We start from the raw sequence: 13,959 nt of genomic DNA, 5'->3' as shown, positions 1-13,959 counted from the left end.
CGGAGGTGAACTATCTTGTTATCAACTTGCTCAATTTGTAAAGTTCCTTGTATTGAATAAGTCATAAAAATTTTCTGAAATCGTAATTATTATTTATCTGCACATGCACATCACACCTACAGATTTTTGTCCTATTTGGATAATTCCTTCTTGGTGAGCGGTTTTTGTTTTTTTTGCCCCCCTTGAGTGTGTTAACAGAAATATTATGTATATAATTACATTGCTTTCCATGACAGTGCTTTGAAACCTAGCAGTTATACAGCACAGTTCAGCACAAGAAGTCAAAAGTTCAGAAACCAGGAAAGTCTTCATTAAAAGTTAATGTGAGCAGTAATTTTCACAACATTGTGTGCCTTCTGTACAAGGAACTTAAACTATTGTGCTTGATTTTTACATTGTGTTACTCATAACTGTTGTATTTTTCTGTTAATCTGTATTTTGAACAATTTATTTTTATCCTTGCTACCATTCCTACAATAATACTAATTTTCTCACATTTTTTTTACACACAAATAAAGAAATTTTAGGATGATGTGAGCTACAGTGCAGTTCGTCTTCTGTAGGTGATAGGCAGTTTTTTGTGTCTGAAATTGATAGCAGTATATGATAGACATCTTTTACTTTTTTCTTTGCAGCACCACCTCCGTCTTACGATTCTTTGTTTGGCAGAGTGCGAGAAGCTCATAAAACTTCAAAAGGAATGTTGGATTTCTTGAAGAATGTTGTTCTGCTTCTGCTGGGCACAAGTGAGTTTTATAACCTTTCCATTAAAATATTTTTTCATTCCTTATTATGATGGGAACTTGTCCTAAAAGTAGTCATTTACAATGAATCGTAAATGTTTTCTTTGCAGTTGGTTGCACTATAATTTTGGGAGTAACAATTGTCATTCCAATTTGCATGATTGTTATTGGTTCAATATACTTGTACGACTGTCCACAAGGAGAATACATACCCATATACCTTTTGGTTGGAGGTAAGATATTAGACTTTATTCATGTAAATTACATTGTCTTGGTTGTCATAATATTTGATGCTACTTTTAATTCATTTCGAACATTTCTTACATCTGTTTTTGATAACTGGGTGATAGTGTACTTTTTTTAATTTTGTTACCTTGACAGTGGTCTTTGCTCTTCAGCATATGATTTCAAATTATGCTATACTTTAATTGTTGGAAACACACTATACCTCTGTTTATGGGCAGTTGTAATAGTGACAGTGTGTGACCAGTTTTTATCTCGAAGCTTCTTATTTCATTGACTGATCTGGTGAAAGTTTGTAGACAACATTGTTCTCCTGTGCTTGCCCAAGGTATCGAGTAGATGTGGGCTGTGTTTTGTTGTGCCTAGTGGGAGGCAGCCAATGAGAAGAGTGTGTGGGATGGTCTACAGTAGTGGTCAGCAAAATCGTTAATCAACAGAGCCAAATCTGAACATACAGCCATAGAAATTACTTTTGAGAGCCACAATTTTAAATCTGTAACTGTATAAGTAGCGTTATTAACTTAACTAGGGTACTCCTATGCCGGCCTTTGCTAAAAACGTCCTCAGTCTACAGAGTTACCTTTGCTGATGTTGACCCTGTCCAACTTCTCCATTCACTATCATTTTGTAAGCTTGTTTAGTCTCTCTCATTTCGTTCATAGTGTTGTATCTCCAACCAACTCAACATTCATTTCATGATACTTGACACTACATTTTCCACTTCACAACACTCCCTAAGACTGACGTGCTAATCTTGACTTAAAATTTTAAGTCTTAGTTGAGCTAAAAGTATGTAGAGTGGAACTTGATGTCATACTTAATAACAATTTCATTTATGGGTAAAATTAAACAGTAAGATATTCATAAAATTAAATCATGATGATGACTAATAAACATGAGTGTTAACAATGGTTTGCATCTCCTTGAAAAGTTTGGCTAAGTCAAATTTAGGTGGGATTTAGTGTTCTCATGTATAAGACAACTTCTCAATTCCTCTTGTTAATGTTTTAAAATGATTGTCTACATGGATATGTAGACCCGAATAAGGATATAACAGTAAACACTAGTTTTTTCAACTGATCATGTGTCAGGAACACAATGCAAAAATAAGAATATACCATACACATTGACATTTTATCTTTCTGGAAATGTATGTGCGTTACCGCACGTGGTATTTTGTGGAAGAGCCACAATCAAAGGACCAAAGAGCCATATGTGCGAGCCGCGGTTTGCCAACCATTGGCCTATGGCAAGCTTTTAACTAGATAATGGCTATATGTTTGAAAATACAAATTCTTTGTGTTGCATATCTAGTCCTTCCTTCATTTCCTGTGTTTGTGAAATATGAATGAAATAATAAATCTCAGCTGTGTTTACAGATAGATCTGTTGTGATGATGGACCAGCAGGTTAGGTTTGATGCTAATAGTATCTACTGTGCCTACTACAATTTTTGATACCTCCTTGGTAGACACATGTCGTTCTGAAAACCCCACTCCCCATGGTACTGTCCAAAACCTGTTTACCCGTTGTCAAGTACACAAACTCAAATGACAAGGATACTTAAGTATGCTACGAACCCAGCTGTCCTCTGTACTTTGCGTGAATACATACTGAGCCATACTCCTTGCTCAACACCACTGCCCTTGACAAACAGCACAAACTAACACAGATTTCCTACAATTCTCAAGATTATGGCACTGGGAAAACTCTGTTGACTAATCACAACAAACAGCAAAACAAAATCAAACTATGAGAAGGACACTTAGCTGTCACACTATTACAGTACCTCTTACTGTAAATAAACTACTCTGCCTGAGCGCCTGCTCATAATTTCTACTTTGCACCCTGAAAACAATGAATATTCCTTGACAGAACTCGACTTCATTTCTTCATTTCCTAAATCTCTACATGTGGTTGACACCTGAAACACTCCTAGACAATGAGTCACACCTCTTGCTTGTGATAAAACGTATTGCAAACTAACAGTATTATTTATGCCCCCACAGAACACTGTCTCCAGCTACTCATCACATACTGAACTTACCAATACAATTACACATTTGGCAAAAGATCCATTGACTCTCATTGATAATTTCAGTCAAACAAAAACATAAAGAATAAGATGGTACTCACCAAACTGCATGTTAATGCAGCTGCAACCTTGCAGTTGTAGTCATCTGCATCTACGGTTGGTGGCTGTAGGCATTTTTTGTAACTTGGGCTGAGCTGCTAATTTCCACAATAATACCCAAAAAAATATTGGCAGGATCTGTGGAAGATGGGGAAGCAGGTGAGGAGGAGCCATGAAAACAAATGACCAACTTTCTTTTGTGCTTTGTTACTCAGTTAGACAAAATTAGCTGCATTATCAAAAAGAAACATGTATATGTATCTGCCATAATTAATCACTCCTGATCAGTAACAAATAAAATCAGTCTTCTCAAGTTGAGAGTCTAGAACAGGTCACACCAACTTCAGGTACTTCGCGAGCACCGGCCAGCAGTGGCAAAAACACCTGTGCTCTGCTGCAGCACTGATGGGGTGGAAGAAGTTGAGGGAGGCAGACAGAGTACTGTTGTGGCAGTGGTAGGAGAGAGCATGTCGTGGCAGCATGTCGTGGCAGCACTTATCGAGGTCAGTCATGTTGTTGTTTGGTAAATGGAAATGGGCAAATCAGCATGCATCAGGCAGCGCACGGGTATTAAAACGAATAATAATAATAAGAAGAAGAATAATAATGCCAATTTTGTGTACAGACAGAAAGACAGGTTCCAATTCACTTCTTATTTTGCACCAATTTACAACATTCTTAGTAGTTTATCTTCAGCATCGCTTTGAAGCCACCAATTTTCCGATATTTAGAACAATCATTTTGGCTGTTGCGATTTGAAGTATAGATTTCAACGAAGCATCAGGCAAACTTGACCTCATTTTTGTTTTGTTAATATTCATAATTGAAAACATTTGTTAACAAAAGAATGTTGTTCCAAACATAGCAACACATTTCAGGGCAAGGATACAAATCCTCAGGAATTCATGTTGATTAACACGTTTATAAAATGACACCAAATCAACATTGTAATAGTAATAGTGTCTGTCAAAATTGAATCTCACTGTACTTTTATCAGGTCAACCTGGAGATTTAATGGGGCATCCTCTGGGTGCACTGAAAAAGATGTCATAAAAACTTAGAGTGCAGGTTTTATTTATTTTATTTCTTCAAATTCTTTATGCATTGACTGTGATGCTTTTCTGTACTCACTTACGTGTTCATAAATACCTAAATTCAAGGATTTTAGATAAGGGAAAATTGTCCAAATTTCCTCCTTGACGCCGACTTTTCAAAGCAAAAGTTGCAATTTGAAACTTGCACTACAATTACATATAGTAGTGATGAATTTACTTTTCGATGAGATATTTAAATCAAGTAAATACCACATGATGTCTTTGACGAAAGCAAGGTCAGCAATCCATTGCTTAAAATCCAAGTCTGATTGTGGAGAACCTTTTATATCAGTGAACAGAGCAGTTTATTGTCTCGATCTGAAAAAAATTGAGGCTTTTGAGCAACTTACCAATCATGCACTAGAATAAAAAGGAATGTCTTTGTGAATTTACTAAACATCCTCCAAAAATCCTTTACATTCCTGGTGATTCAAGTCTTGCTTTCTACAAAAATTGTTAATTTTTGCAACGTTATCCTTGATGGACATGAACGTGTGGAAAAATTTGGCACATAGTTGTTCTTGATGTAAAAGGCAATGGATTGTCAATTTTTTTTCGTATGCCTTACAAAACCTATCCTTTCCGACAACATTGCAGTGCAAGGGTCTCATCAGTTGCAATACTGTATAGGTGCTCGAGTAACAACTGCATATTGTTAAAAACCAGCTCTACAGTTAGGATAATATCTTCCCTGGTTGTGGTACCTTTCAAAGAAATAACCTCCAATGGTTCTTCAGTAACTGTGAAATATTTTTTGACACCCCTTAGGAAAATTGCAAGTTGAGCTATGCTGTGATTGTCAGTGCTCTCTCGAGAGCAATAGAGTACTCAACGAAGTTACGACAATTATTTTGTAACTGCTCCTTCAATTCTGCACTGTTAGAGAAATGGTATGTTCAGAAAAGCTTAAGACCTCAAATTGACCCACCATGGATGGGCATTATTGCCTCCAGACACCCTGCAGAACACTCCTACAAATTGACCATCTGTGGAAGGTCTTCCACCTTTTGCAATTTTCAGTGCAACAATGTATCTTGCTCGAACTGCTCTTTCCATTGTGCAATTCAGTTCAGAAGTCTGTGTGACAGCAGCAATAATTAATTTTAAAATCTTAAGACATAAAACAGTCTCATAATTTAGTTTAACAACGATATCTACAGAGAGATAGTGCAAGTTTCTATAGATATGAGTACAATTACAAAAAGATATATTTTTGTTTTTCTTTTAGAATGAACTGTATTAACAAACTGTAAATAGTCTTCAAAGGTTTGCCACTAGATGATGATGGTGGTGATGATATGCAAATTACACAATATTTTCTCAGAGCAAGTGTCAGACATCTTCAGGTTGTTGAACCTTGCTGGTGGCTAGGTCGAGGAAATATTGCGGAATTTGCACATCATCTGGCAGCAAACCCCTGAAGACTATTTACAACATACCCACTGGGAAAGCTTGAAAAGTCACAGTGCCCTTCAGGTTGTGGCAATTCTGAGTTTAATTTAGTAATTCTCCCCCCCCCCCCCCTCCCCCCAAGGGTCTCAAGGTTCTTTTGTGAGTTAGTGTGTGGCGCACATGGGCCCGAGCTATTGCAGCTCCTTTTTCATTCCCTAGCTGTTTTCCTTCTCCCTGCCACTCCCTCCCTATCCCCGCTCCTCCCCCATTGCCACCTCCTTTCCCTCTCTCGCTGTTTTGCTTTATGTCAACCTGGCTCTTCCCCTGATTTCCTGTATCAATTGCAATTTTGTTCCTTTTGCCAGTACTTTCACCCTTTTTGGCATTTTGGTCCCCACTTGAGTGTTGACCTCCACTTCAAAATTTCCTGTTTTTAGTGTGAGCCATATGGGGAAGAACTCCCTCCTTAGCATCTACGGTGTGGATTCCTTTCCCCTGCCCCTTCCCCACTGTAGCGCCCTTCCATCCTGCTAAGTCACCAGCAAGTGTAGCCAGTCCGTGTGGTGGGGCTGTTATGTACCAATGTGGCTGCACCCCCTGACAACACAGTTATCACACTACTGATACCTGAGCTGTTCCCTCCCCATGTATGCCAAGGAGTGGTTGCTTGTCTCCTTGGAGCATCGGAACTCCCAGCAACAGCCACCATGCCAGACGGCCCGTGCTGTGACTGGGTCGTGCCCATGGGGAGAGCCCCTGGTTGGAGAGGGTGGTATCAGGGCAGATGCTTGGCACATGAAACATATCAAGCTACAAAAATCTGACAGTTCTCACACAGCAGTCTCTTTGAATGGTGAAGGATCCTTAAATACTGTCTCGTATGACCCAGCAGCCGTCCCTTCCCTGGCTACCCCATGGGAGGAGGGTGAGGCTCGCAGTCCTGGGATGAAACCTCTTCCCCATTACCTCGTCTGTACTAGGACAGATGAGAACACATACACCACCACAAAGCCATTGTTTTTTGTAGAAACTATTGAGGACAAGTTTGGTGAAGTGGAGTCTATTAGCAAGATGCAGTCGGGCTCCCTGTTTATCAAAGCTTCTTCTGCCACCCAGTCCGCAGCTCTTTGTGCCTGTGATCATCTTGGCAACATCCCAGTGTCTGTCACTCCTCACCAGTCTCTGAATGTGTTCCAGGGAGTCATTTTTCATAGGGACCTCATCCTGCAAACTGATGAGGAACTCGTGGCTAATCTGGAGTGGTGTGGCGTTCATTTTGTTCGAAATGTGCAAAAGGGCTGCAAAGACAACCGCACGGTTTAGCCTCCCAGATAAGGCCAAGGTTCTGTGCTACAGATGTGACGTGAAGCCGTAATTCCCTCCACCTATGCGGTGCTTGCGTTTTGGGCATATGTCTTCCCACTGTACGGCGGACCCTTTGTGTGGTGACTGTGGCCACCCCATCTGTGAGGGAACCCCTTGTGTTCTGTCACCTGTGTGTGTTAATTGTGCTGACCGCCACTCCCATCACTCACTGGATTGCCCAACTTACACCCCCCTGCGGGTTCGGGGGTACGAATAGGCCCGCGGTATTCCTGCCTGTCGTAAGAGGCGACTAAAAGGAGTCTTCAAAGTTTCGGCCTTCTGTGATGGTCCCCACTTGGGTTTGACCTGCCATTTTCAAAATTTCCGTTGTTAGTGCGTGCCATTTGGGGAAGGACGCCTTACGTGGTGTTTTTCTATTGGTCCATTGTGCACCTCCATCTTGTATGCTATCTGTTGTCGTGTGGAGGGATTTACACCCCATGTCTTCTGGGTTGCCTCCTCGTCTTGTGCGCAATCCCCTTCTTAGCGCCCACGGCAACTGTGGACCCTTTCAACACCTAAAATCCAGCACGGTAGCCAGTCCGTTGTGGTGGGGTCGTCATGTACCCTCTTGGTGGTAGCCCCCTGACCACGCAGGGATCGCACTACAGATGCCAGAGCTGTTTCCTCCCCATGCATGCCAAGGAGTATGTGCCCATCTTGTCTGGGGCACGGGGACTCCGGGCAATGGGATATCGGCCAGGTACCCGTTGTTTGGCTGGGTGGCGCCCTTGGGGAGAGCCCTCGTTCGGAGTAGGTGGCATCTGGGCGGATGTGGCGCAATGAAGCGCAATAAATCTCATCAAGCTGGTGGTCGCACTGCCACCAGCGTCTCTAAGCGAGGCAAAATTGAATTCGATGCTGCACAATATAATCCCCAGTCGTTCCCCTTGTTGGCTGCGCCATGGGAGGGACGCAGATCTAGTGCCAAGCAGGAGCCTTATGTACCACAATACCTTGTCTGCAGCAGGACTGATGGTGACTCCTTTCTTTCGACAAAGCCTATGTTTTTGTGGAACACCTGGAGGATAAGTTTGGGGAAGTGGCGGGTTTGTCTAAAATGAGGAATGGGTCCATCCTCCTCAAGACGTCCTCCCCAGCCCAGTCACGGGCGTTGCTCTTGTGTGATAAGCTGGGAGACGTCCCTGTTACCGTCACTCCCCACAGTAGCTTAAATATGGTCCAGGGGATTATTTACCATCGCGACCTCTTGTTACAGTCCGATGACGAGCTGAGAGCTGACTTGGAACGACGTGGTGTGCATTTTGTCCGTCGTGTGCACAGAGGACCCAAGACCAACAGGGTGGCCACCGGTGCCTTTATCTTGGCCTTCGAGGGTGCTGTATTGCCTGAGAAGGTCAAGGTAATGGTTTACCGTTGTGACGTCAAGCCATACGTCCCTCCCCCGATGCGGTGCTGGAAGTTTTGGCATATGTCCTCCCGTTGCCCATCCAGCGCCACATGTCGAGATTGCGGACGCCCCTCTCATCCCGATTCTCCATGTGCGCCTCCGCCTGTCTGTGTCAACTGTGGGGAACACCACTCTCCATGCTCGCCGGACTGCCCCGTTCTTCATAAGGAGCGGAAGATTATGGAATTTAAGACCCTGGACCGGCTTACTTATCGCGAGGCAAAACTGAAATTTGAAAGGTTGCATCCTGTCCCTCTTCAAACTTCTTATGCTGCAGCTACGTTATCGTCGCCCTCGCGGGCGGCAGTTGTCGCCTCCTCTGTGCCGCCTTCAGTTGGCCCTCGGGGCCGTCCATCTCTGTCTGCCTCCCTCGTGTCTGGGGGCAAGCCTTCCTCTGGTGCCCCCTTAGCAGTTGGGGGCAAACCCCCTTCTGTCACTCCACCCGCACATGCTTCAGGAGTGACATCTGCTCCAAAACCAGGGGGCTCGATCCCTCCCCCTCCCCCTTCTCTGCCGGCGTCGTCTCCGCCGGCGTCGTCTCTGCAGGCTCCTCTCTCGCGGAAGGGGTCCCTCGGGGCCCTCCCTTCTTCCGTTTCTTCTGCTACCCCGCCGGATGTCAGCCAGTGGCTGAAGGTTCATCCACCTGCTGGTCGTAGGGCTTCTGCGTCGTCGTCAGCCTCCGACGCTCCTTCAGAGAAACTCTCCCAGCCCTCTAAGCCAAAGGACAGACGCGAGAAGAAGGACCGGAACATGTCCAAGAAGAAGGACGCTCCGGCAGTTTCAGTACCGCGTGCTGTCAATAGCTCTGGCTCTGGGGATGCGGTGAAGATCCTCGCCTCTGCCGCGGATCTCGCCCTCACGGAACCCTCGGGGACCTCTCCTATGGACACAGCTGACTCTCGCTCAGTGGCGGCCGTTGACTCTGCGGCGCCGTCTGCCTCTTAGTCGCCTTCACGCCCTCCCAGTCCCGTCCTGCTTCCATTCTCCAGTGGAATTGCGGCGGTTATTTCCGCCACCTGCCTGAGCTCCGGATGCTTCTGAGTGTTTCCCCTGTTCTATGCATTGCTCTTCAGGAAACTTGGTTTCCAGCAATGCGGACCCCTGCCCTTCGCGATTATCGGGGATACTATAAGAACCGCGCTGACTGGCAACGAGCTTCAGGTGGAGTTTGCCTCTTTGTTCACCACTCTGTCTGTAGCTCACCAGTACCCCTTCTGACGCCTTTAGAGGCCGTCGCTGTCAGGATTGAGGTCTCGCCAGCTATTACTGTTTGCTCTGTTTACGTTCCTCCGTATGGGCAACTCCCCCGACATGTCTTGGCTGCGCTGCTGGCTCAACTCCCGCCGCCACTGCTGCTTCTGGGCGATTTCAATGCCCACAACCCTCTGTGGGGTGGGACTGTCTCCGATGACCGCGGTCGCGCTGTGGAGCATGTGTTGGCTCAGCTCGACCTTAGCCTCTTGAACACCGGTGCTCCCACGCATTTCAGTGTGGTCCATGGCTCGTTCTCGGCCATTGATCTCTCTCTTTGCAGCCCCGCACTTGTCCCATCCCTTCACTGGAGAGTGCATCCTGATCTGTGTGGTAGTGACCATTTTCCCATCTATTTGTCACTGCCCCAGTGTCATTCTTCTGGGCGCCTGCCCCACTGGGCTCTCAACAGGGCTGACTGGCCGGCTTTTACTTCCGCTGCCACCATTGCTTCCCTCCCACAGGGTGACATTGACGAGGTGGTCCATGTCTTGACCTCGTCAATTATTTCTGCGGCCGAGACTGCCATCCCTCGCTCTTCTGGACTCCCTCGGAGGAAGTCTGTCCCCTGGTGGTCGCCGGAGATTGCCGAGGCTATTCGCGACAGTAGGCGGGCTCTTCAGCGTCATAAGCGGCACCCGTCTCTGGAGACCCTCATCGCCTTTAAGAAGCTCCGTGCCTTGGCCCGTCGTCTTATTGCACGGCGTAAGCAGGAATGCTGGGAGAGGTACATTTCATCCTTGGGCTCCCGTGTCTCCCCGTCGCTCGTGTGGTCCCGCATCCGGCGGATTTATGGATACCAGACCCCTATGGGTGTCCCTGGAATCTCCCTGGACGGCGCTGTCTGCACGGACGCTGCCACCATTGCTGACCACCTTGCCACGCACTTTGCTACGAGCTCTGCGACTGCAACTTACCCTTCTGCCTTTCGCTCTCTAAAGGAGCGCGCCGAGCGGACGCCGTTATCGTTCCACACACGTCGTTCTGAAAAATACAATGCTCCTTTCAGCGAGAGGGAATTCCTCGCTGCCCTCGCCAATTGCCCTGATACAGCGCCAGGACCGGACTGCATCCACGCGCAGATGCTGAAGCATCTCTCCAGGGACTGCCAGACACACATCCTTACCATCTTTAACCGCATTTGGAGCGAGGGCGTGTTCCCGTCGCAATGGCGAGAGGGTGTTATCGTTCCCATCTTGAAGCCCGGTGCGGACCCTCTGGCGGTGGACGGCTATCGTCCCGTTACACTAACCAACGTTTTGTGCAAATTGCTCTAACGTATGGTGGGGCGGCGTTTGTGTTGGGTCCTTGAGTCGCGCGGTCTCCTCGCTCCATCCCAGGGTGGCTTCCGTCAGGGCCGGTCTGCTGCGGACAATTTTTTGCGGCTGGAATCTGCTATCCGTACGGCCTTTTCCCGCCGTCAGCATCTCGTTGCTGTATTTTTTGATCTGCGGAAAGCATATGACACAACATGGAGGCATCACATCCTTGCTACGTTGCACGAGTGGGGTCTTCGTGGTCAGCTCCCAGCTTTTCTTCAAAACTTTTTATTGCGCCGCTCTTTCCGGGTGCAAGTCGGTGCCGCCTCTAATTCATCTTATATACAGGAAAATGGGGTCCCGCAGGGCTCGGTGTTGAGCGTTTCCTTATTTCTAGTGGCCATTAATTGTCTGGCTGCAGCCGTGGGGTCGTCGGTGTCTCCTTCTTTGTATGCCGACGACTTCTGCATCTCATTTAGCTCAACGACTATGGGAGTCGCCGAACGCAGGCTGCAAGCAGCCGTTCACAAGGCGGCATGATGGGCTCTGACTCATGGATTTCAGTTCTCTGCGGCCAAGACTCGAGTTATGCACTTCTGCAGGCGTCGGACGGTCCACCCTCATCCGGAACTTTACCTCGACGGTCAACTACTTGAAGTGGTGGACACTAGCTGCTTCTTAGGACTCGTCTTTGATGCCCGGCTCATGTGGGTTCCTCATATTACTCAGCTGAAGCAAAAGTGCTGGCAGCACCTCAACGCCCTCCGCTGCCTGAGCCATGCGTCTTGGGGTGCAGATCGCAGCACGCTGTTGCGATTGTACAGAGCCCTTGTGCAGTCCAGGCTTGATTATGGGAGCCTGGCCTATGGGTCTGCATCGCCCTCAGTGTTGACGTTGTTGGACCCCATACACCACTGTGGGGTTCGGCTTGCAACTGGCGCTTTCCGTACGAGCCCCGTGGATAGTCTGCTGGTGGAGGCCGGGGTTCCCCCGCTGCGGATTCGCCGCCACCGACTGCTCGCCGACTATGCTGTCCACGTGCATTGCTCACCGGGCCATCCCAATCATCGCCTGCTTTTCCCTGCCAGGGTTCTCCCTCTGCCCGACCGGCGACCTAGGTCTGGGCTTTCCATTGCTGTCCGCGTCCAGTCCCTGCTGTCTGAACTGGGGTCGTTCCCTCTTCTGCCGCCCTTCCGGGCCTGTGCACCCATGCCTCCCTGGTGTATGACCCGTCCGTCCGTCCGTCCGCCTGGACTTGGCACGGGAACCCAAGGACTCGGTTCCGCATGTGGCCCTCCGTCACCGTTTTCTTGCGCTCGTCGCCTCATTTTCAGGCTGTGAGCCTGTCTACACTGATGGTTCCCTGGTGGATGGTCGTCCTGCCTACGCTTTTGCTCATGCTGCCCATGTTGAACAGCGCTCCTTGCTGGCTGGCTGCAGTATTTTTACTGCAGAGCTGGTGGCCATATTGCGCGCTCTTGAGCATATGCGTTCCTGCTCAGGTACGTCCATCGTCATCTGCAGTGACTCCCTGAGCAGCCTCCAGGCTATCGACCGCTGCTATACCTCTTCTCCTCTGGTATCCTTTATTCAGGAGTCTGTTTTTGCCATTACCCGCTCTGGTCGTTCGGTGGTCTTTGTTTGGACGCCAGGTCACGTTGGCATCCCATGGAATGAACGTGTCGACAGGCTGGCCAAAGGGGCGGTCGACGCCCCCACTTTGGCGATCGGCCTCCCTGCTCGTGATTTGCAGCTGGCGTTGCGCCGTAAGGTGCTTCAGATGTGGCGTGACGAGTGGCGTAGCCTGACTTCTCCGAATAAACTGCGGGCTGTTAAGGAGACGACCGATGTGTGGCAGTCCTCCCTGCGGGCTTCTCGCAGGGACTTTGTCATCCTGTGTTGGCTCCGCATCGGCCATACCTACCTGACGCACGGACATCTTTTGCGTCAGGAGGATCCCCCCCTGTGTCAGTGTGGGTCCCGGTTGACGGTCGCCCATATTTTGTTGGAGTGTCCCCGCCTGCGCACCCTCCGGCAGACTTTTAATCTCCCAGGCACGTTGCCTTTGGTTTTATGCGACGATGCCTCCATGGCTGACGACGTTTTAAATTTTATCTGTGGTAGTCCTTTTTAAGGTTCCATTTAGGGGGACCTGTCCCTTTCCCTTTCTGTGTATCTTGTCCTCGAGTGTCCCATTGGTCGCAGATTTTAATGTGTGTATTCGGGTGGTTGACTCTTTCCCAATTTTTGTTCCCATGGTCAGTCAATCAGTCTCCGACCCTCTTCTTTTCTTCCGTTTCTTTCTGTCCAGTGTTCGTCTGTACTCTTCTTGTCTCTAGTGTTCGCTGCCACATTGGTGTTCTTTCAGTGACTGGGGGGAGGGGCGTCTCCTCCCCCCTTGGGGTTTTACCTGTTCCGTAAATTTTGTTTCGCCGGTTTTTTGGAATGGGGGACTGATGACCTTAGCTGTTTAGTCCCCCTTAAACTTCCCAACAACAACAACCCAGCTTACAAGAGAGAAGAGAAGATACAAGAATATAAGTCCCTGGATCACCTGTCTTACACTGAGGCTCGCCAAAAGTATGAGAGACTCCATCTGGTGTCGCTATCTTCAATTTTGCATCTGTTACTTCCTTTCGTCCTCCTCATCCCTTGTTCTTAGCCCAGTCCCACCCGATTCTCACCTCCATCTCCCATGCCATTCCCATGTCCTCCCGTCAGGGAGTCGCTACCCCCCCTCCCCCCCCCCCACCCCCCACCGCATCTGAAGTATCCCCCCCTTCTTTGGTATCTACCAGTGATCGGGCCCCCTCCCGCAAACCCTCTCCCCAGCGTCTCTCTGGCCAGAAGACTGTTACCACTACTCGGCCACGAGGCGCACCATCTGAGGGCCCCAAGGTCGCCCGCTCTCTTACGGTTCCTAATCTTGCAGATGCCTGTACTCCCCCTGTGTCTTGGTCCTCCTCCAACTCAGAAAGAGAAGGAAAAGAAACGTAAATCCCAAGAGAAGGTGTCTCCGGTAGCCCCAGAGGTGCCAACTCCCATCTCACAACCTGAGTCTGACATCT

The 13,959-nt window shown here is 47.9% G+C and overlaps 1 protein-coding gene across 1 annotated transcript in view; it reads left to right on the top strand.

Annotated features, from left to right (window-relative positions):
- The window catches only part of LOC126355012 (transmembrane protein 272-like), a 56,955-nt gene that overhangs the window by 31,804 nt on the left and 11,192 nt on the right, over positions 1-13,959 (top strand). Inside the window, exons 3-4 of the mRNA XM_050005152.1 lie at positions 636-746; positions 854-976. Of these exons, the coding sequence (XP_049861109.1) occupies positions 636-746; positions 854-976 (234 nt within the window). The remainder of the gene's footprint in view (positions 1-635; positions 747-853; positions 977-13,959) is intronic.

This window comes from Schistocerca gregaria, chromosome 3 (assembly GCF_023897955.1).
Source record: "Schistocerca gregaria isolate iqSchGreg1 chromosome 3, iqSchGreg1.2, whole genome shotgun sequence".
Lineage (NCBI taxonomy): Eukaryota > Metazoa > Arthropoda > Insecta > Orthoptera > Acrididae > Schistocerca > Schistocerca gregaria.
The sequence above is the reverse complement of the archived record's forward strand: the minus strand, read 5'-3'. Positions and strand labels throughout refer to the sequence as shown.